The sequence below is a fragment of the Macrotis lagotis genome, chromosome 1 (genome assembly GCF_037893015.1).
Source record: "Macrotis lagotis isolate mMagLag1 chromosome 1, bilby.v1.9.chrom.fasta, whole genome shotgun sequence".
NCBI lineage: Eukaryota > Metazoa > Chordata > Mammalia > Peramelemorphia > Peramelidae > Macrotis > Macrotis lagotis.
The window spans coordinates 177860443-177885386 of NC_133658.1; the positions used below are offsets into that span (position 1 = coordinate 177860443).

General features: G+C 32.7%; 1 protein-coding gene and 1 pseudogene across 1 annotated transcript in view; both read right to left on the minus strand.

Annotated features, from left to right (window-relative positions):
- Positions 1 to 24944, minus strand: part of LOC141504439 (serine palmitoyltransferase 3-like) — a 218210-nt gene that overhangs the window by 153579 nt on the left and 39687 nt on the right. The window contains exon 2 of the mRNA XM_074209437.1: positions 4932 to 5117. Coding sequence (XP_074065538.1) covers positions 4932 to 5117 — 186 coding nt within the window. The remainder of the gene's footprint in view (positions 1 to 4931; positions 5118 to 24944) is intronic.
- On the minus strand, positions 16113 to 16213 carry LOC141510504 (U6 spliceosomal RNA; annotated as a pseudogene).

Genomic DNA, 24944 nt, shown 5'->3' on the forward strand with positions numbered 1-24944 from the left:
TGGTTTACATAAGATATTGTGAGGTAACACTGTAAGAATGAAGGAATGCTGGATTTCTATTGAAGGGACTTGGGTTCCAATCTTGTCCCTGACCTTGGGGAGCTTAGTGAATTTGATCAAATCTCTTAACTCTGCCTTGATATCTTAATCTGTAAAATGAGGGGTTGTAGCCAGTTTAATGATCTCTTGCTACATTTGTAAAAACTTAAGAACTGAAAAAGGATAATTAATTTGGGAAAGTCTGCATAGCATTAAATGTCAACATGAAAAGACAAAGGAATTCTGACTTTTACCAGAAAGGCTTTTTTTCTCAACTGAAACTTCATAGAGCCTATAATATGCTTTATTTTCTTTATTTTTTCTCCCCATCTCAACTGAATGAAAAAAAATATAAACAAAATCCTTATAGTAATATAATCTAATAAAATAATTTCTATCATTGGTCATGTCTAGAAATATGTGTTTCATTTTGTATTTTGCATTCACTGCCTCTCTGACAGAAGGCAAGTATTGTGCTTCATCTTTTGGTCCTTTAGAATCCTCATTTGTAATAATACTGATTAGAATTCTTAAATCTTTCATAGTTGTTTAGAGAAAAATAATTATGTTGTTATCACATTCTATAGATTATTCTTCCATTTCTGGTTATTTTACTCTCTATCAATTCATAAACATCTTCTCAATCTCTAAAAATGTCTGTTTCAACCTTCTATTTAGAAAAATATATATTTCCCATTACATCCATAATTTGTCTAGTCATTCCTCAATAGATGGGTATGCTCTTAACTTCCAGAAGTTTTTTTTTAATTATGAAAAGAGCTTCTTATAAAAAATTAAATGTATGGATTCTTTCCTTTTTCTTTCATCTCATTACCGTTCTAGAAATAGGTATCTGGGTGATACACTGAATAGAACACTGGATAGATAGTCAGGAAGAACCAAATCCAGCCTTTCACACTTATTAGCTGTGAAACCTTACACAAATCACTTAATCTCTGCTTGCCTCATTTTCTTTATCTGTAAAATGGGGATAATAATGACCCTATCTCCCAGGTTGTTGTGGATCAAATAAGATCATAATTACAAAGCACTTAGCATAGTTCCTGCCACAGAGCAAGTGCTATAGAAATGTTACTATTAATATTAGTATTAGTGGGTCAAAGTATATACATATTTTAGTGACTTTTTAAGCATAGTTACAAATTGTTTTCCAGAATTTCTGAACCAACAATGCAAATAGTTTATTACTGAAGGCCCTCTAATAATTGTCATTTCCCTTTTTAGTCATTATTAATCTGGTAAGTATAAGTTGAAACCTCAAAGTTGATGCAATAATCTATATTCGTCCAATCATTAGTGATTTTGTTGAAAGAGAAATATCAGTCAAGTTTATAATATTAAGAAAATGTTATTTGTAACTGTATATATTTTCTGAGGGTTTCCATAAACATGAATCAGATGTAAATTCCCTCCTGTTGTTCAATGCAATTTCATTGTTAAATGTAAATTCACCAAGATGAGAGCAACTTCAGTTTATTTCTTTACCCTTCCTGCAGCTTCCTGTCTTTCAGTCTTTCAAAGTGGATACCTGATTCCAGTCACATAGAGGGGATGGGGGCCCACTTTTACCACCTTTCCCTAACTCTCCTATGCACAGGGAGTGGGCAAGACTATAAAAGTTTAGTCTACATTCCCCTTGAGGTAGGACTCACTCTTTCAAGTCTGAGCTCAGTCATTTCTTATGGCTTTTTCCCTTTTTCTCTTTCCCTCAGCATTCTTGACCAGACCTTTTATTTAAAACCTGCCCTCAAGTAACCTATTGTCTCTCCAGGAAAAAGTTTAATCTGTAAATCTACAGGCTTGTGATATAAAAATTCCTGAATTTTCATACTTTCAGGGCTAGTCATGAGTTTTTCACTTCTAAGAACTCTGATCTTTGTGTTGGTAACCCAATTCCCCATCATTAATTGGATCATTTTTTTAAAATTCTTTTTGATTGTATTTTCTGCTTTGAAAACTGACTCTTCATTTCCTTTAACAGTTTATATATTGTGGAATGTTCTTGTTCTTATAAATTTAAATCAGTTATATAATTTAGATATCAGTCCTTTATTAGATAATTTGTTGTAATGATTTCTACCCATTAACCTCTTTCCTTCAAATATTAGCCACATTGGTTTTGTTTGTGCAAACCCTTTTTAAGTTAAAGAATCAAAATTGTCTATTTCATTTCCTGTGATCCTCTGGATCTCTTATTTATTCATAGAATCTTTTCCCTCTTCTTAGCTCTAAAAGTTCACTTAGTTTTGACCTTTTATTTCTAAATTATGTATCCATTTAGAGTTTATTTTTGGTATATGGTATGAGATGTTGATCTTTACATAATTTCTTCTAGATTTTCCAGTTTTCTCAATATTTTTTTTCTTTAATGATGAGTCCTTACTCTAGCAATCAGTTCGTTGGTTTTATTGAGCACCATGCTATATTGGTTTGCTTTTGCATGCTATTTATCTAATTTGTTTTACTGATTAACTTTTCTATATTTGGCTAATATTAAATTGTTTTAATTATTATAGCTTCATAGTATATTTTGAGCTCTGGTGCATATAAGCCCTCTTCCCCCCCACTTTTTTTTCCATATTAGTTTCTTTGAAATACCCCAATAAATATTGATACAAAATGTTTACCCAAACTACTAGCAAGATTACAGCAATATATCACAAATATCATATAGAATGACCAAATAGGATTTATATCAAAAATGCAAGGATAGTTCAATATTAGGAAAACTATTGGCACAACTGACCATATCAATTACAAGTCAACAGAAACGATATTATTATCTTGATAGATGCAGACAAAGCTTTTGACAAAATACAACACTCATTTTTCTTGAAACATTAGAAAGCACAGGAATAAATAGTTTTCTTTAAAATGATAAGTAGTATCTATGTAACATCATCAGCAAACATTAATCTATAATGGGGACATGGTAAAAGTCTTCACAAGATGAAGCTTGAAGCAAGGATGCCCATTATCACCACTATTATTTAATGTTATTCTAGAAATGTTAGCTAAATCAGTAAGAGAAGAAAAAGAATTGGAAGAAATCAGGCAATGTAATGTGGAAACAAATCTATTACTCTTTATACATGATATGATGGTATACTTACAGAATCAACTAAAAAACTAATTAACATGATTAACTGAAAATTTAAATGAAATGGATGAAAATTCACAAGAATATAAATTGTTCAGATTAACAGAATAGGAAATAGAATAGTTCATTTTAGAAAAAAGAAATAGTACAAATCAAAAATATATCCCCAAAAGGAAAAAATTCTGTTCCCAAGTGAATTCTATCAAACATTTATAGAAATATTAATTCCAATACTAAATAAGCTGTTTGAAAAAGACAGGTAAAGAAAGAGTCCTGCCAAATTCCCCCTTTGATACCATTATAGTCTTGACATTTAGACAAAGGAGATTCATAAAAAGAGAAAACTGCAGACCATTTTTTTCTGGGGAATATTGATGCCAAATATTATATCATTATTGATAGTGATTATGGACAACCTTGCTTTACTCCATCAAATGGGAAAGATCTTTAGTTTTTCTTTATTACATAAAATGTTTGATACCTAAATACCAGGAATGATTTACTTCCTTACCTCTCCCCCCATCCCCAAATCTTTCAATATTCCTGTCTACTGAGTGGTTAGGGATAAAGTCATATAATCAGTATTTCACCCTGCATTTATGATATAGACTTCATCTAAGTCATTCCTCATTGTTGCCCTATTTGACCAAATGGATCCTTTGTGTGTGTGTGTGTGTGTGTGTGTGTGTGTGTGTGTGTGTGTGTTTCCATAAATGTTTTCTGTTTACTGTCTCTTTCTAGTGACACTATGTGTAGTTATAGGAAAGTATGCCTTTGGTTCATGGGATGGGATGGAAGTTTTGTTGCTATTATTCTTATAAAGCTATTTCAGGAAATATCTTTCCTCTGAGTTAAGTGGGTCTACTGCCTACATGATGATGAAAAGTTTTCTATTCATGGAGTTTGTGAGTTCTATTGCTTTACCAAATACCTTAAAACTATTAGTAACTATCTTGGAGATAAAATCTACAGGGTGATTTGGGGAAGGAGGAGAAGCCCACAAGTGTTACTACACAAAGAGGAGTAAACTGAGGTCCAAAGAAAGGTAGTCCAACAACAAACAAAGGGGTAGTAAGTGCCAGAAGTAGAAGTGGAATCTGGATCTCCTGACTAAAGTTTTATTGGAGTTAAAGAAAAAAAAAACTTAAAAAGGCATTACTTCATAATTGTTTTACATTTCTTCTTTTTTATTTATCTCCCTTTTTTGGACTAGTTTCATTTTAGGATAATTATATAGTTGCTATATAATAGCACTCCTCATTTCTTTCTGTCTCCTCTTCCTCATTCTCCAAAGAGGCTGAATTGAACATATTTCTATGGCTTTATTCATATAAAAGTCTTGGCAATTTGTGTCAGATCAGTGAAGAACTTCAATCATTAATCAAGCTGAGTCAATTAGGCCTAAACTGAATTTGAAATTAGTGTTTTAGGAACCTAAATTACCTAGATCAAGGACTCTTAAGCTGATATCTATGACCTTTTTTTTAAATACAGGTTTTTATAACTGTTTCAATACAATTGATTTTCTTTGTAATCCTATGAATTTTATTTTATGTATTTAAATATATTATTCAGAGAAGGGATCCATAAGTTTCACCAGACTGCTAAAGAGATTCATTTTACAAAAAAATGTAAGATATCATATGTGCTTTTGTGCACATATAATATATGTACATATATATGTATATAAACACACACTATTTTATATACAGGAAAAAACTATGAATAAGTATAAGGGTTAATGGAAGTTGGGTAAAATACTCATACATACTTTCTGCTCTTTTCTTTCTTGAGTAATGTTGCATTTCTCTATTCCGTGATTTCTCAGAAAATCTCGGAAGTAGCCAAATAAGGATCCAATTCCATAATTCAAGTAAGTTAAAATAGCAACACACATTGGTACTTCTTCAGAAATTTCAACAAATGGCTTATTGTAGAGATGTGGCTTTCCATTTTGCTAAAAATATAAAGAAAAGAATCAGGTTAGTACAATCTGAAGAGATGGTGAAATATTTTTACTTTTCAACAGTTTAGTTTGAAGTAGAAGACTTGTCCAGTAGCTAAATGGGTGGGTGAATAGATTACTTGACCTGGAGTCAGGAAAACCTGAATTCATGTTCAGCCTTGGGCAATCACTAATTGAATGACCTGGGCAAGTCACTTAATCTGTTAACTCTAAAATGAGAACAATAGTAGCCCCAATGCACAACCTTGTTATGAGGATTCACTGAGTTAATGTTTTTTATTAACAAACACCAAAAAAAAAAAGAATTTTTCCATATACATGGAAGAAAAAATAAAGATTCCATAGGAAACAGTAAATCATCACTTCATACTGTATAACTTCCTAATTCCAAGGTATTTGCCATGATTCCTTGTTGGGGGTGGGGTGGGGGAGAAGAATAATTCTTCTTCCAATTTCTGACAAGGTAGGGGAGTCTGTGGTTTGGATTCAGGTCCCTGACTACTGGAGTTGGATTCTTTTAAGATTCCTTTTTAAGTGTTTCCTTTGCTTTGTCTGTTTACAGGAGCTTATACTGGCTTTCTTTCCAAGGTTGAATTGATATTTGGGGTTTAGACTCCTTAACTCTGAAATGACAAAGGAATTGTAAGTAGAAATGCCCCAAAGACAATTGGAGATGAAGGAAATGAAGCTTAGAAGAGGTTAGAGCTTGATATCTAGAATTATAGAATCATAGGATTTCAGAGTTTGAAGAGATTTCAGTAGTTGGCTTGTTTAAACTATACCAGAAAATAAGAATTCCATTTCCAGCACACTTGACAACTGGTCATTCAACTTTTGCTTAAAACCTCCATGGATGAGGAATCCTATACCTTTTTAAAAAAAGCATTCCAATGTTTAATAGCAATATAATTAGAGTTACCTAACAATTAGAAAATGTTCCCTTAAATCGTAAATAAATTTGCCTCTTTTCATCAGTTTTTCATTTCTCATAGTTCTGAACTCATGAACTAAAGAGAAGTCTAACTCCAAATCCATTGATAGCTTTTCAGATTCTGAGGATAGCTCTCATATCATCTAAATTTATTTTTGTTATTGGATTCACAACAGGAGTTGTTTTTTATTTTATAATCAAGATTTTATTTTTATTTTATTAGTTCTTATGAGGTCATCAGTACATCAACACTATTACATTTAAAAATGCTAGTGCTGAAAAAAAAATCTAAAAATTTATACAATTGTAATCTTTTTTTTTTAAAACTTATTCCATTGACTTTCTTACTCTGTTTGGAGGCAAATCTCCCTAAAAAGAGGATATAAAATATCAGCATCCTAAATATGTATAATACCATAGATATTCTGCAAAGCAAATTTCTACCAATTCTGTATTTAATAAAACTATTCTTAGTGTACACATTTTCCGGTCTTTAAGAGCACATTTAAAAAGTTACTAGGAAAAAATTGTATCAACAATCAAAGAGGACAGTGGGATCAGTTTTATTTAGGAAAGAATTATACTAAAAGACAAAGTTTATATAGCTTAATTAAAATCAAATCTTTAAAATTCATGGTCACAACTCCAAATTAGTATTGAGACTTAATTTAATAAAATACAAAAACTGTCCATAGAATTTTAAGTGTATGTACAAGACAGTCAAACATTCTTAATCAACATTCTATGAATCAGCAGATATATTTTTAAAATAACAGCAACAACACAGTACATCATTTCGTCCATTTTATTAGGACTCTAAATAAAGTCACTTTAGATGGTTTACACTTAGGTAAATAAATTTTTTTAAAATAAACTGATGAGTGAGGGGGCAGAGCCAAGATAGCCAAGTGAAGGCAGGAATTCCTAGAAACTCATTCCCCAAAAAACTAAAAAAGCCATCAAATTATGACTCAAGCAGAACCCACAGAAAAACTGAATAATAAAATTTCCCAGTCCAAGACATCTTAGAACTTCCGTGGGAAAGTCTGTTTTACTGGTACTGTGGGTTTGAATAAAAATCGCAGTTGCAGAGCAGCTCAGCCCAGCCCAGGGATCACTGGGAACAGTTTGAAGGGGTGGTGGGAGAACTCTGCAGCATCAGAGTGAGTGGGGTGTGAGTGCTGGCCTCAGAGCAGCCCAGCCCTGTGGTGAGAACCTACAGTGGGAATTGGGGAAACCAGTCTGCACCTCCAGAGCACACCCCACAGATGGTAAGGGGGTCCAGGGAGACTGCAGAAATATCTGCTCTCCCTGGGGCAGGACTCTACTGTTTGCCCACACTCACATCCAGTTTGGGCTTCCATACTACAATAGCTGAGCAGGGACTCTCCTCACAGCTCCAGGGCAGAGGGGAGGGCCTGTGGTCATTCACATATCAAAGAACAGGCAAGAAAGCAGTCAGAGTCTCTAATAAGACCTTGGAGGAATTAAGGTCCCAGAGGGGTGTCCCAAAAACCCCTCAAAGCCTTGGAATTGTGGTAAATCAGTCAGAGGTTGAGGAAATGAGCAAACAAAAGAAAAACGAAGAATATGACCATAGAAAATTACTTTGATCCCATGAAAGATTCAGAAGATAGCAAAATCAAAGCTTCTGTATCCAAAGCCTCCAAGAGAAATAGAAAATGGGCTTAGGCTATGGATGAGCTCAAAAAAAGACTGTGAAAAGCAATTAAGGGAGGTAAAGGAAAAATTGGGAGGAGAAATGAGAGTAATGCAGATAAATCATGAAAACCAAATCAATAGCTTGGTAAAAGTAATACAAAAAAATACTGAAGAAAATAATATGTTAAAAACCAGTTTTACGTCAAATGGAAAAAGCAACTCAAAAGGTAAAAGAGGAGAAGAATGCCTTACATAACAGAATTGGTCAGCTGGAAAAGGAAATAAAAAAGTTCTCTAAGAAAATAGCTCCTTCAAATGCAGAATGGAACTAAAGGAAGCTGATGACTGCAAGAAATCAGGAAGAAATAAAACTATTCCATAAATAAATTGATACAGTAGGATAATATCCTTCTTAAATTGTGTATTTAAAAATTGAGCATTTACAAAATAGTTCATAAAAATATTCTTCTGAATTGTACAAGAAAGTAAGTAACAGAATCAGCTCTTAAAACATTTGGTAAAAGATGGTATTAAGATTTATTTTCTTGGGGCAACCAGGTGACTCATTGGATAGAGTACCAGTCCTAGAGTCAGGAGGACCTGAGTTCAAATGTGACTTCAGTCACTTATTAATTACCTATATGTTTGACCTTGGGCAAGTCACTTAACCCAACTGCCTTGCAAAAAGTCAAAACAACAACAACAACAACAACAACAACAACAACAACAACAAATTTGACTTCTCTCTCTCATCTGCTGAATCAGACTTCAAAATATTTTTATTTTAAACTTAAATATAAAATAAGAAGGAACAAAACCATGCCATGCATACAGCAAAACATAGGAAAGGATTCCATTTCAAGAATGTCTATATGGGGCGGCTAAGTGGTGCAGTGGATAGAGCACGGGCCCTGGAGTCAGGAGTACCTGAGTTCAAATCTGGCCTCAGACACATAATAATTACCTAGCTGTGTGGCCTTGGGCAAGCCACTTAACCCCATTGCCTTGCAAAAACTAAAAAAAAAAAAAAGAAGAATGTCTATATGGTGAATACTACCCATTGTATTCAAGGCTGTCCAGCTTTTCTCTGCTTCTCTACAGGGTTTTCTTTTGTTCTCTGCTGTGTGCTTTTTACTTTATCCCTCTTCTCACCCTGCCCCTTAAAAAAGGACTGCAATTGAGGACTGATAAATAGATAGAAAGATAGCTGGTTGGCTGAATGTACATACATACATCTATATGCATAGATACATAAACACATATACACATTTATGTAGTTTGTAACCATACACGTATGGTTAGGTAAAATTGATGTTTAAAAAATATTTTGACTTTACGCATGAACAATAAATACTATTTCAGTTATTTAGATCCTACTTTATTTGTATAAAAAGTGCTTTCTTTATTTATTAAGTTTGTATCATTTGTATCAACAATTGTTGATACAAGTGTCTGTTTTGGCAGATGTACTCTCAGGTATTTTATAATATCTACTTATTTTAACTGGCCTAAAAGAATACTGAATAGTATGAGTGACATATAGTATGGTTTGTCTATTTTTTTTCTTTTGACTAAACTTATTTTAGCTTTAACTTTGTCTGAGATCATAATTTTGCTTTTTTTATGTAATAAATTTGACTCCTGACCTTTATTTTATATTTGTGTGTGCATCTGGATGTTATATGACAAATTTTCCCTTAAGCTCTGCTTTTTTGTCACAAATGCCTAAAAATCTTTCGAGTTATTAAATGTCAATTTTTTTCTTTCATTAGCTTTGCTGGATAAACTGCTCTTGGTAATAATCCAAGTTCTTTTGCTTTGTAAAACAATAATAATATAATAATAATTTGCTCTATAATGGAAATATAACATTCTAAGACCTACAGTCATTCAACATAGTGGCTGCAATGTGTTGTGTAATACTTATTATAGCTCCAATATATGTATATATATTTATATATGTATATATATATATATATATATACATACATACATATATATGCATACACACAACTCACACATGCATACTCATTCATTCATTTGTTTATTTATTTGTGGTTTTGCAAGACAATGGGGTTTAGTGACTTGCCCAAGGTCACAGAGCTACATAAATATTAAATGTCTAAGGCTGGATGTGAATATAGGTCCTCCTGACTCCAGGACCAGTGTTCTATCCATTACCCAACTCTGATGCCTTGATCCATGATATTTAAATTGTTTATGTTGCTTCCAATATTTTCTCCCTTAACCTGTGAGTTTTGAAACTTGGCAAAAATATTCCTGCTAAGTTTTCCTTCTGGGATCTCTTTCAGGCTGTAGATTTGACTGGTAGGTTTTTTTTCCTATTTCTACTTTGCCTTCTTGTTCTAGAACTTCAGGGGAGTTTTCCTTAATAATTTCTTGTAATGTTATATCAAGATTCTTCTTTTAATAATAATTTTGAGGTTGTGTGGCTATTCTTACATTATTTTTCCTTAATCTGTTCTCTAGATCAGTTGTTTTACTGATGACACATTTCACATTCTCCTCAATTTTTTCATCCTTTTGATTTTGTTTTATTATTTATTTGTGCCAGTACAAAAACAAGTTTTCTTTTGCCTAAATCTAGTTTTCAAGGAATTGCTTTCTTCCTGAAGTTTTTAATTAGCTATTTCAAGTTGATAATTTTCTTGTTATAATTTTACTGATTTTCAAGTTGGTGATTTTTTGCTCTTATTTTTTCCTAGTTTTTCCTCTATCTCTCTTATTTGATTTATAAAGTCTTTTTAAGTTCTTCCAGAAAATCCTTTTGTTCATGGGACCCTTTGATATTTCTCAGTGAAAGAAGAATAGCTTTCTTGTCTCCATTATCTTCCTCTGAATATGAACCCAGAACCTCTCTATCCCCATAATAACTATCTATGGTTGTATTCTTTCTCCTTACATGCTCATTTTTATATTTTGTTTTATTAGTATTACTATTATCATTATTATTAGCAACTGTTAGCACAATCAAGTTCTTATTCTGAGGTTTGGTTAGTAATACCTCAAGCTTCAGTTTGTTTTTTTACTGTTATTTTCTGAGATCTATCCTCAAACTCAATCTTGGGCTTTCTTTTCCACTCCTAAACCATACCATGTGATCCCTCCATTGACTGTAAGTACAGCAATCCTCTTTTCCCTGAAACTGAAACCAAGGACCCTGCTCTCCGGCAAGGTCCTGGTCCTTCTGCTATTGCACTCACCAGGTGTATGCTAGGTCTTCCCTTACAGAGGCAGCCCAGCCTGGGACTCCATTGGTCAGCACAGCTATGCTTGGTGTCCCTTGACAGTGAAAGGTCCTTTGCTCTCCTCCTGCTCAGCCATTAGATCCCAACACAATCCATGGGATGAAAGTTTCTAAAACTGAGTCTTTCTCCCAATTCCAGCTGCCTCCAGGACTTGTTTGTTGATTCCACAGAACTGACCTGGAGGTATTTGTCCTTCACTGAGGCCTAACCTCTTCTTCTAGGGAGTCAAGTCTTTTCTGATGTCTTCTCTAGTTGTCTAAGAAGAACAACTACCTTATCCCTGCTTATTTCTGCTGCTCTTAGGCTATGATCTGTTTTTTTTTGTGAAGGAAATTTGGAAAGATAAACATTTTATGACCTAGAATTCTGTCTCTTCCCTTCATTTTTAATTTATTCATTTTCTACAGGCAAGTCACTTTCATTCTCTTCTTTCTAATTTATTTTTCCTTCTTTTTTCTTTTGCTCATTTTTTCCCTTTTGTTTGAACTTTTGAAACTTCCCTGCAGTCATATGGAATTTAGGTTAAACCTTTAAAGGACCAGTTTAGCTAACAAGCTTGCACCTCTTTTTTTTCCTAAAGCAGGACTCCTGGGCTGTGATATTCTCCTCCTTTAGTCTGTACTGCTACATGAAACCAGATACCACAACCGGAAGTGTTGGAGAGAAAATACATAAGTAAGAAAGATGAGTTTGAAGCTTGAACTCTGAGTTATACCTATATTGGGATGGAGAAGATGAGTTATACCTATATTGGGATGGCTGGAGAAGAAGAGTCAAGAAAGAAGACAGAGTAAATATGTAAAAATAGGGGAAAAAAGTAAGTTGAATGGAAAACATTGTAGAAATATCCTCTCCTATTTGTGTGTAACCTCCAAAGAGTTTCATTCCATGGCTATATTGTGATATGGAAGATACTGTGATTTCTTGAAGGTTATCCCTGTGCAATTGATATATGTTCTAACTAGTTCTGCTAAGCTAGAAAAATTTCTTGTATAATGGCAATTCAACAAGTATTTTCTGAGGATGACTGGGGGGACAGTTCTTGATTTCAGAACTATTTTCATAATAATATTTAAATGCTATTTACCTATTAAAACATTTCTGTCTTTTCCAACTTCATATTTATGTGTGGCTGTATTTTTTTCATATATACTTCATAACAGACTGAATGCTGAGCAGGTAAGGAAATCTAGCTGTTTTCTATTAAGAAAGATGTTAAAGAGATTTGCAAGAGACAGTGTCATTCTTTACAATTTTTTTGTGCCTGAGTAAAAACTCTAAAGGTTATGAATTAATTACCAGTGTTGGGTCAAAGAAGAAAGGAACAGAAGGAGCAGGATACAATGTGTATTTAAGGTGCAACAATCTATCCAGCCTGAGGGAAAGACCACAGCATCTAGTTCCATTCAGTTCTTATCCACCTAAAAGTCAGTTAGGGCAAAAAACTAAGCTGATGAACTGTGAATTGCCCTCCATGGGTGAAGGGTAGGCAATTTGAGATCTGGTTCTCAAGGAAACCACAGTCAAAGGGGAAAGAGTCAAAAAGTGAATGATAAGGGAAATTAAGAGAAAAAAAGAATTTAAGTTACCAAATATTTCAGAAAGTAGAAAACTTCAGGACTTTGAACACATAAACAAGTTCAGGAATTTATGAATTAGTATTTCAAAACAAAGAAAAATGATCAATACTTGATGAGACAGAGGGCTTGTGGAATTTAAGAACATGGAATCACAAAATGTTGTCCCTGAGAAGTTTAAAAGAGTAATGAATACTATGAGAGAAGAGTTTATGGCCTGCACAATAAAAATTATGGGAAGAACAGAAAAACTGGAATTTGAAATTACAAACCTTAGAAAAAAAAACAAAAGAGAGAACAATAGTTTGAGAATGAAGGGTGATCCAGAAGAAGAGAAGCAAAAAACAACATTAAAAGAAAACATGCTCATTATACAAGCAAAATATAATTTTCTCAAAGATGCATAGAGACAACCTAAGGATCACAGCTCTCCAAAAAATAACATCATGATGCAAAGAATCTTAATACTCTAATAAAGGACACAATTCTCAAATTTCTGAACATTGAACATGAAATACCAATTTAAGAATTCACAGGAAAATAAAAATAATCCTCCCGGAAAATAAAAATACCCAAGGCCTAGCAGACTCCAAGACACATAGTGATTAAATTTAGCAGTTCAACTCAGAAAGGCAAGTTTTGTAAGCGATTGGGAGGAAAAGATCAAATGCAAAGAAAGTCATTTGAATAATACAAAACTATTCTGCACTCACTAGAAAATGGAGGGCCATAAATAATGTGGTATGATGAGAACAGTGCTTGGGATGTGGCCCAGGATGATTTACCACTTAAATTTGAACTTACCCATACAAGACATAAGTTGAAAATTTAGTAATTTTTTAAAAAATTGAAACATTTTTAGAAAAAAACCCAAACTGAAGGATATATTTCTTTAATACCCCTTCCTTACTGGAAAGAAGTACAAAGTCATGATTTGTTTTTTAAAAAAAGAATGAACAGGACTAGTTCAAAGGAATGATAGGAAGGGGGAGTATACTTGACTGAGATGCAAAAAAAGGGGGCGAGGGAATTATATAACAAACAGAAATAGGAGAGAAAAAGTAATTAATAAAAGTATCTAGGGAAAGGCATAACAAATAAGTTGAGGGAATTGGGGTAAGAAGAGAACCAGTGAGAACAGATCAACCTTGAAAAAGATTATGGTAAAGTAACTGGAGAAATACTACTTTGTTTACAGAAAAGGGGAAATAATCATAACTAGGAAAAAAGTAGTATTAGAGAAAGCTGGATCTCTCCCTTAATACTAAAATACTAATTTCTCATACCAAAAATGATTAATCTGTAAACATGTTTATCAAATATATATCTATATCTATCTATCTATCTATCTATCTATCTATCTATCTATATATATATGTAGGCAGCTCAGTGACATAGTGGATAGAGCACTGGCCCTGGAATCAGGAAGACCTGAGCTCAGATCCAGCCTCAGACACTGAATGAAAACCTAGTTCTGAGATCTTGGGTTAACCACTTTGCCTTAAATTTTAAAAAAAATATGCATGTGTATATATGTACATGTACAAAAACCTAAAAAAAGTATTTCATTTGTTTATTTTTTCATTCATATGGATATATATATATATATTAGGTTTTTTGCAAGGCAAATGGGGTTAAGTGGCTTGCCCAAGGCCACCCAGCTAGGTAATTATTAAGTGTCTGAGGCTGGATTTGAACTCAGGTACTCCTGACTCCAGTGCCCATGCTCTATCCACTATACCACCTAGCCACCCCTGAAATACCCCTGAAATACATTTTATAAAAAAGGAAATATCATCTGAACTACAAGACAAAGTGAGTTACTTTTAGAGATTCTAACAGAAAGATAAAAGGGAAATGTAGAAATGAAAGATTTTCTGGAAATACTAAAGTTAAAAAACTCATTTGCGAAACACCAGAGGAATAAGCAAATTCCATGGGAATTCCATGGGAATAAGCAAAGATGCAAATTGAGACAATAGGTTTAGCTAAATGACAGACTAGAAAATAAATCCTCAAAAATCAGCAGCATTTTAAAATAATAATAATCCAAGAAACAATAATAGAAATGGTAATCTTACTTCAAATAACTAAGTATATAAAATATCTGGAAACTGATCTCCTAAAGTCCACAAAAGACTTGTACAGATTCAATTACAAAGGGTTCTTTAATGAAATAAATAATATCTAAGGTACTGGAAATAAATATATATATATATATATATATATATATATATATATCCACCTATATTCAGCTGAAATGATCCATATGATAAAAAAATTATCAGTTATGTTTCACTCTTAATGCTAAACCAATCAAACTAATAAAGGGATACTTTAAAGAACTTGAAAAGAATAAAAATTCATTTGGAAAAACAAAAGATCTAAAATATGAAGGAAATTAATGAAAGATGGGTAAACATTTCCATGCTTCAAATAATACTGTAAAGTATCAAAACCAATTGGTGATGAAATAAATTAGTACAGGTTACTCAATAGAGGAATAGATTGATGGAACAGATTAGATAAGGGAGATTCAGAAACAATTGAACTCACTCTAGTGTGTAATAAAGTGGAAGATATAAATTACTTTAGGAAAAAAACTCTATTTCCTAAAAAAAAAATTGGGGAAAAACTTTAAAATAATCAGGCAAGAAATTAGGCTTAGACCAAAACCTTATACCATATTCCCTAATAACTTCTAAATGTATTTAATATTAAAAAGCATAATATTAATAAAATAGATGACTAAATAGACTATATACACCTCCTAGTTTTGGCAGATGTATTCTTAACTGAAAAAAGAGACAAAGGGAAATTATAAAAGATAAAATAGATAACTTTGTTTACTTGAAACTGAAAAGTTTTGGTACAGATAAAATTATCATATGTGGGATAAGGAAAGTAGTTGGAAAAATCTTTGTATCAAATTTTTTTGATAAAGGTTTGCTATCCAAGATATATAAAAATTTATACATATACATGATTTAATAGCCATTCCCTAATAGATAAATATATAAAATATATCATCAAATTCTCAGATAACTGCAAAGTATTCCCAACCATGTCATAAAAAGTTTAAATTAATACTAATAAAAGAAGTTAAAAAAAACACCTTGTTTTACTTTCTTCAAATTGGCAAAAATGACAAAAAAAATGCTCTTTTGGAGGAATTGTGGAAGGACAGGCACACTTGGTTGGTTGGTTGTTGTCCTTTGTTCTTGAAGATACCAAAATGAAATCACTGTATTAGAATCCACAGTAATAATCAAAATTATATGCTCTACCATAAGTTATTCACAAATTGGTCATATAAACATTTGGGTGGGTTTTCTAAATTCATCCATCTCATATTTTTTTGAGCTACATCAGTCCTACTTTGCATAGAGCACAGGATCTATCTTGTGAGGTCATGCCATACTGAGTCCTGTGTTAATATATCCCGTGTGTCACAATACTTTCTAGAATTCTTAAAAGAGATCTTGAGTGTGTACTTATAGTTCTTTGTCTGTCCAACATGTGAGCATTTACTCTGAGTGAGTTCTCCATAAGAGTCTTCATGAATTTACATGTCATCTTTGCACAGGGGCCATGCTAAGCCTCTCTGTATTGTTCCAATTTTAAAATATGTACTGCCAAAGCAAGCACCATAAAATAGTCTTTTTGGTGAGAGGACATTTGGCATTCAATATATGCCCATCAGAGTTGCATTCTATTTGGCAATTTTGCTCAAGAAAGGACCTCATTGCTTGTATCCTACCAAGTGGTCTTCAGAATCTTCCTAAGACAATTCAAATGGAAGTGATTGATTCTTGGTATAAATCTGATATAATTTCCAGGTTTCACAGGCTTATAATATTGAAGTCAGTACAAGGCTCTATAGACCTTCAGTTTGGTAGGAAGTCCAATATTTCTCTCTCATACTTTACTACTGAACCCCCAAATACTAAACTAACTCTAGCAATATGTGCATCAACTTCACTGTCTATGTGAACATCCCTGGAACGTATGCTGTTGAGGTAAGTGAAGTTTTCAACAGCATTAAAAATTTATCCATTTACTATAACAGATAGTTCCACATATGGGTTGTATAGTACTGGCCGGTAGAGAGAGCCTTTGTTCTTGGTCTTAATTATTAAACCAAAATTAGCACAAGATCAGGGAACTGACCCATACTTTGATGCATTGCAGCCTCAGAAGCTCATCAATTGGGGAATGAATAAATAAGCTATGGTTCATGGATGATATGAAAAATTATACTGCAAGAAATTATGTGTGTCAGTATAGAGGAACATGGAAAGATATATATGAAATCATGCATAGGGAAGTAAGCAGAGCTAAGAAAATAATTTGCACATAACTATAAAAATGTAAATTGGAAAAACACCAAAAAAAGATACACAAAAACATCAGAAGAAAATTATTGAAATTATAAAACTCAAGCTGAACTCAATTGAAGAGATATGAGAACACATCCCCAACCTCCCCTTTGTGGAGAAAGGAAGTGTACATATGTAACACATTGCACATAATATCAAGCCTTTTAAGTGCATCAAATAAGTTGTTCTCTATGTGGTTTTTTCCCCTTCTCTAAAAATTTTTTTTGTCATATGGAATGGTTCTCTAAGAGGTGAAAGGGGAAAGTTACCTGGGATAACTATGTTGATATAGGAAATAAAAAATATAAATAAAAATATGTTAAATATAAATATTCTATATATAAACATATATTAAGCTTTATTTTTATTTTAAAATTAAATGAATATTTTAAAATAATGTTTTAATTTCCAACATAATACATATATATATGTATATATATATATATATACATATATATATGTATGTATATACATGAACAAAAGGTATTCGGATCTTTTAAAAGGTATTTTGGATCTTTAAAATTTTTTTCCTCAATTTTTAAAAGTACAAAGGGACTAATATCAAAACATTTGAGAAATGCTATTTTTGAGAGTGTGACTGAAAATGTATTTGCCATTCCAATTTTTATGGAATTACCTGATGCATGGGAGGTATTTTTCTGTTTTCTTATTTTCATTACATTTATGTGTTATTTTTAGATATTTTATATATATAGCAAATTGTTGGATCTAATTTTTTATCCAGTCTGCCATTTTCTTTTGTTTAATTCATTCACATTTAAGAATTCCCTTTTAAGTTCTGTTCTTCCAATTATGAATTGTTTTTCTTAAAATGATATAAAATCATATTTCTTTTAGAATATTTTAATTGTATTTAAAAAGTTTTGCCATAGCATTTGCCATAGGTTCTCCCTTCTAGACATGTAAGTCTTTTTGTTTTGTTAGTTAACATTCTGTTGGCTTATATTAGTTAATGAGCTATTTAGCTATCTAGTTTTTGTTGTTTTGTTTTTTAGTTGTGTCTAAATCATAGTGACTCTTCATGCCTCATTTGGGGTTTTCTTGGCAAAGATAACTGAGTGGTTTGCTATTTTCTTCTCTGGCTTATTTTACAGATGAGGAAACTAAGACTGAGTTAAGTGACTTGCTCAGGGTCACACACCTGAAACCCCATTTGAATTCAGGTAAATCTTCCTGAATCCAAGTCTGGCACTCTATCTATTGTGCCACCTAGTTAGCTTACTGTCTTAAAAGGGAAACAATATTCTACAATAAACTCATTTTTCATCAACAAAGTCACAAATTTCAACTATTTTGCTCAGAAGGTACCTGGAATATAAAGGATTGTGACCTATTCAAATTTATTCACCTTCTATAATTTGAATCACACTTGTTTTCTGAATCCAATAGAGGACTTATAGCTTTGTTTGGAGGTATCCAGTGTGCATTCATTGCCTTTCCCAGTAATGCAGCAGGTAAACAATTTATTTCTTTAAACAAAAGAAACTCAATGACCAGAATTCAAAGTATTGCCCACAAGTTATCCTGGTATCCTTTCAGGCACCATATTAGAGGAAGCATATTTACAACCTGAATGTGTCCAAAGAAGGATGATCAGTATGTTAAACAGTTAATCACTTGAGATTTGTTGAAAATAAAAAGAAAAATGAAACTGTTAAAATTTATATGATAGCTATCACATGACTAGGGATTAGATTTATTTTGCTTTGATTTTGGACCAGAATTAGGAATATTGACTAGAAGTTCTGATGTCATGGTCCTCTTTGAGAACAAAGGAAACATATTCTATCATATGTGTTCAAATTCCTAGTTTCCACTTCCTTTACTTGGTACTTTAGTGTCAGCATCTAAGAAAAAAATCAGTTTTTCCAATTTTGTTGATACGGTTTATTTCTGACATTTTGTTTTATTGTACCCCTTGGGATCTTCAAGTTGTTAACTCACCTTCATCTTAGATATGTACAACTCATAGCCTTTCTATCTTTTGGAGATCCAATCATTTGCAATATTTTATCATTTTTATCTTTGGGAAATATTTTGCATTAATTCCTGCCTCTACCTTCATACAGTCACCACTCTGGTTCACATCCTTTTAACTTCCTGCCTGGATTATTGTAATAAATAGCTTCATCTCCCTACTTCTCCACATCTTCCACATAGCTGTCAAAATAATTTTTTTTAAAGCATAGGTTTAATCATGTCATTCCTCTATTGCAATGTAGGCTTCTTGAGAACAGGGGTTTTTTTTTTGTAAAGTCTACTTGCTATTCCTGAAACTTGGCATCCAGTTATTCGCTACAAGAAAAATGTACTTCTATGATTACTTTGGATCCTTTCTTGTTATGTTTGAATATTTTGAGACATATACCTAGCAATGAAATTACCTGATCAAAAGAGAGATAAATTTTCCATCAATTGTTCTATTTGGTTTCCAGGTACACTAAGTTACCCCCAGGATAAGTTGATTTCTTGAAATCTCATTACCATGCAGTTAGACTCCTTTTGTGATATTCAAACACCCTCAGTTACCTTACTCCTCTGATTAGAGGGTAGAGCAATAACTTCTTCCTAAAGTCTTTCTTTTTAGAGAGTTCAGAAATTAGAGGGTTCTGTGCTTGGTTTTTCTTATGTGTATCCTTAGCTATTAGTGAAACAGGTCATGGGGAATTGATGTAATCTTTTGTCACCTTTGACTTGAAGGTGCCCCTTTGGGGCAGGAAAGACATAGGACATACAACACCATCCAAATGCAATGAGTACTGTCTTAGCCACTACTTGGGAATGGCCTGGTTAAACTACTACTCAACTACCACCCTTGTCCCAACAACCAAAGAAATGCATTTAAACAAAGATCCCCTAAGATGGAAGTCTCTTCTCTGGACTTCTGCCACTCTTTTTCTCTCTCAACTCCGTGACTAGATCTATGTTGATTTAAGCTACTCTTCTTTTCTCTTGTCCTCTCCTGGGCTCCCTGCCCTTTCATCTCCCTTCTTTCCTCTTAAGTTTCTTCTCTGGACCTATGTTGATCTAAATTTTTCTCTCTCTCCTTTTAACTTGACAACTTCTTTCCAGGCAACATAACTAACAATACGGGCTCCACTCCAGGCTGGATCCATGCTGGTCTAAGCCCAGACATTTCTTATATCTGTTTTCCTATTCCTTTTTTTTTCCTTCAGACATCCTTACCTCAACCTTTGTTATTCAGTTTGTCCTTAAGTAACTTACAGTATCCAGATGAGTTTTATGTGTAAACTATCTACTTTGAATTAAAGTCTGGGCTTTTCATAGCTTCAGAGTTACTTCCTGAATGCTTCACTTAAGAAAGGAGCCTGATCTTTAAGTTCTTTCTTTGATTGCACTACCCCAGTTTCTCATTATCATAATCAGTGTCTGGCACATCCTTGATACTTCATAAATGTTCATGGAATTGAAAGGAATTTGGAAGAGTTGGAACAATTCATATTTCCATCAATATCTTTCTATGGCCCCTCCCATAATGTAAAATTGTCATTTTGTGAAAATTTCTGTATTTAAATAGATATCTTTGTATTGTGTTATTTGGAGTTCTTTAGTGATTTTGGAGTAGTTTTTCATCAGGTTTATTAATAGATTCCTATACACTTGAAAACATTTATGTATATATATATATATATATATATATATATATATATATTTGATGTATTTAATTTTCCACAAACTTGAATATCAGAATTTTATTAAAATATTTTATGCAAAGAGTTTTATAAAAATTTATTAGGGGGACTTCTGGAGTAGAGTCAAGAGGGTGGCATGAAGCTAACATGTTCCCAGAGCTTTTCCCTAAGCAACAATAAATGAAGACTCTACAAAGACATTAAAGATACAGGTCACACCAAAAAAAAAATTGAAACAAGTTTTAGATTGTTGACATCATGGAGGATCTTCAGTGGAAAAGGGGAAGTGAAATCTAACTAGGTGGGAAAGCAGCAAAGCCAATGGGAAACTTTTAGTCACAGTAGACTCAGGTCCCAGCAGCTAGATAGCAAATCAACAGGAAAGGTTCCAAACTCAGACAAAGTTGGAACCCTGGGAACACTGGGGCAAAAGACAGGGCAAAGTTGGGAGCCAAAGACTGTATTGGCAGAGCCTGGACATAAAGGAAGAAACATGCACAGGCAAAGCATGGGATGCATAGTAGCCAGTGATAAGTTAGGGATTAGACCCCATCTGCTGCACAAAAAGTTCAGGACTATATTCCTATACCCCAGAAGCAGAGCTCAACAATAAAAATGGACAAAAAAAACAAAAAGAGGGCTAATAATAGAAAGCTACTATGCAGGTAGAGATGATAAAAATGACTTTTCAGAAGAAGAAAGTAGTGACAAATTACCTACATGGGAAGTCTCAGAGGTGTCTATGAATTGCACTCAAATATGAAATGTCTTAGAAGACCTTACAAAAAGAATTTAAAAACCAAAGAAGAGGGGAAGAAGAAAAATGGAATAAAATAAATGAGAACCATATAGGAAAATTATGAAAAATTGACTAAAGAAAAATAAATTGACCAACTGGAAAAGGAATGCAACTCAGCAAAAAAGCAAAATTAACCAACTGGAAAAGAAAGCACAAAAGGTAAGTGAAGAAAATAAAACTCTAAAAATTGTAATTAGATAAATAGAAACCCATGAATCTATGAAACAATCAAGATTCCATCCTACAAAACTGAAAGGTTGAAAATAATAAGAAAATGTAAAGTACCTGTTAGGATAAACAAATGATCTGGAAAATAGATCCAGGAAAGATAATTATAAACTATTGTTTTACCAGAAAAACCAAATAAAAAAATAGCCTGGAATATATCTTTCAGGAAATTATCAGGAAAACTGTCCCAATATACTAGATCATGAAGACAAACAGTCCTTGAAAGAATACAGAGAACACCTCCAGAAAGAGATCCCAGGTAAAAACTCCAAGGACCATCATAGTGAAATTTCAGAATTCACAAATAAAGGATAAAATACTGCAAGCATCCAGAAAGAAGCAATTTAAAAAACAAAGGAAGCCCAATCAGATTTACATAGGACTTCTCAGTTTTATAATTAAAGGCCTAGAATATTATATTTAAGAGGGCAATGGACCTTGTATTACAACCTTGTAAAATTCAGCATATTCTGTCAGGGGGAAAAGAAGGTCAATGAAATAGAGGAATTCCAAAATTTCTTGACAAATCAAACCAGAATTGAACAGAGAATTCAAACTTTGAATACAAAAATATGCATAAAAAGTTTGCTAGAAAGGGGAAAAAGGCTAGCCAAGAATATTAAATTGTATAAAACCCTATTGGGAAAATAACATTTGTAATTCTTGAGAACTGTCTTACTCCTAGGATAGTTAAAAGGTTGAATATAATTCATGAGATTGTATTTAGAGGATTTGGGCATGTCCTTCATTATTGAAGAAGATTCAAAATGACCTCACTATATTTGAGACAAATTACAGTACATCTGACTATGGCTACTCAGATCAATATGAGCTCAGAATTCTTTATCACAAGTTAGGTACAAATAGTCTGGGTGAAAACCAGGGGTGTGTAGTCTAAACTTATATATCTCACATTTCTTTTGAGCTACTTTAATGCCGCCTTTCTGATAGAGCTCAACACTTTCTCTGCTGAGCAGTCCTGTGCCAGTGTTGCCCATGTCTTACAATCAATTCTAAAATTCTGAAGAGAGTCCTTCAGGGTGTCCCAGTACTTTGAGTACTTAGAGGCTCTAACATAATAAAATCAGAAGTGATTTGACTTTTACTGGATACTTAAAAAGTTTCCAGTACAATGTGGTCAAAGGGTGGGAATGTGTTTAGAAGGGTTGACATAAATGAGATTAGGAAGCAATCTTTTCTTAATTCATCTTTTAGTTATTAGTTGGTTAGTAATCTTAACTGAAAATGTGAATGGTATGAATTCTCCCATAAAACAGAAGAGGATAGAAGAATGGATTAAAAACCAGAATCCTACAAGAAACATATTTGAAGGAGAGAGATGCACCAGGGTAAAAGTAAAAAGACTGGAGCAAAATATATTATGTTTTAGTCAAAGTAGAAAAATCAGGGGTAGCATTCCTGATCTCAGACAAAGCAAAAGCAAAAATTGTTCTCATTGAAAGTGATAAGGAAGGAGATTACATTTTCTTATAATGCACCATAGTCAATGAAGTTTTATCATTATTAAACATATATGCACTAGTGGTAAAGCATTCAAATTCATTGAGGAGAAGTTGGATGAATTACAAGGAGACATAGAAAGCAAAACTATAAGAGCAGAGAATCTCAACCTCCCTCCCTCCAAACCAGATAAATCTAACTATAAAAATAGACAAGGATGTTAAGAGATGAATAAAATCTTAGAAAACTCAGATATGATAGACCTCTGGAGAAAAATGAACAGGGATAGAAAAGAATATACCTTTTTCTTTGTAGTACATGGTACCTATATCAAAATTGACCATGTATTAGAACATAAAAACCTTACAATCAAGTTCCAAAAGGCTAAAGTAATAAATACATACATTTCAGATCATGATACAATTAAAATTACATGTAATAATGGAGCATGGAAAGATACATCAAATTAATTGGAAACTAAATAACTAAGTTTTAAAGAACGAGTGGATCAAAGAACAATGTACAGAAATAATTAATCATTTCATCCAAGAAAATGACAATAATGAAACCTCATACCATAATTTATGGGATACAGCAAAGCAGTTTTTAGGGGAAATTTTATATCTCTACATGCTTATATGAATAAAAGAGTGAAAGAGGAAATCAATGAATTGACTATTCAGCTAAAATGCTAGGAAAAAATAAAAGATCCCTAATTAAATATCAAATTAGAGATTTTGAAAATCAAAGAAGAGAGTAATAAAATTGAAAGCAAGAAAATTATTGATATAAATAGAACTGAGTTGATTTTGTAAAAAAAACACTAAAATTGATAAACTTTGCATAATCTGATTAAAAAAAAGAATAACAAATTGCCAGGACGAAAAATGAAAATGGTGAACTTGCCACCAAAGAGGATGAAATTAAAAACATAATTCAGAACTATGTATGCCCAATGTATGCAAATAAATTTGATAATCTGAGTAAAATGAATGAATATTTACAAAAAATACAAACTAACAAGAATTACAGGAAGGAAATAAAATACTTAAATAACCCCATTTCAGAAAAAGAATTGAAGAAACCATAAACAAACGCCTAAGAAAAAGTCTCCAGATCCAGATGGATTTACAAGTGGATTCTACCAAACACTTAAGGAATAATTATATCTAATTCTTCAAAACCTATTTAAAAGTAGGAGAAACAGGCGTTCTGCTAAACTCCTTTTATGACACAAGACGGTACTGATACCTAAACCAGGAAGAACTAAAATAAAGAAAATTGTAGACCAATGTCCCTAAGTGAACATTGATGCAAAACTCTTAAATAAAATTTTAGCAATTGTAGCAAGTTGTTACTAGGATAATACACCATGATTGGGTAGGGTTTGTTCCAGGTAGGAAGGGATGGTTCAATATTGGGAAAATACTCAATTGAACATATCAATAGCAAAACCAGTAGAAATCAAATGATTATCTCAATAAATGATGAAAAAGTCTTTGACAAAAGATAGCATCCAATCCTATTAAAAGCATTGGAGAGTATAGGAATAAATGGAGTTTTCCTTAAAAATGATTAGTATCCATTTAAAAACCATCAATAAATATTATACGTAATGGGGATAAACTAGGAGGATTTCCAATACGATCAGGGGTGAAACAAGGATGTCCATATCATCATTACTTTCAATATAGCATTAGAAATTTTAACTTTAACAATAAGAGAAGACAAAGAAATTGAAGGAACTATAATTGGCAATGAGAAAGCAACTTTCACTCTTTGCAGATGATATGATGGTATACTAAAAATAACCCCCCAAAATTATCTAAAAAATTACT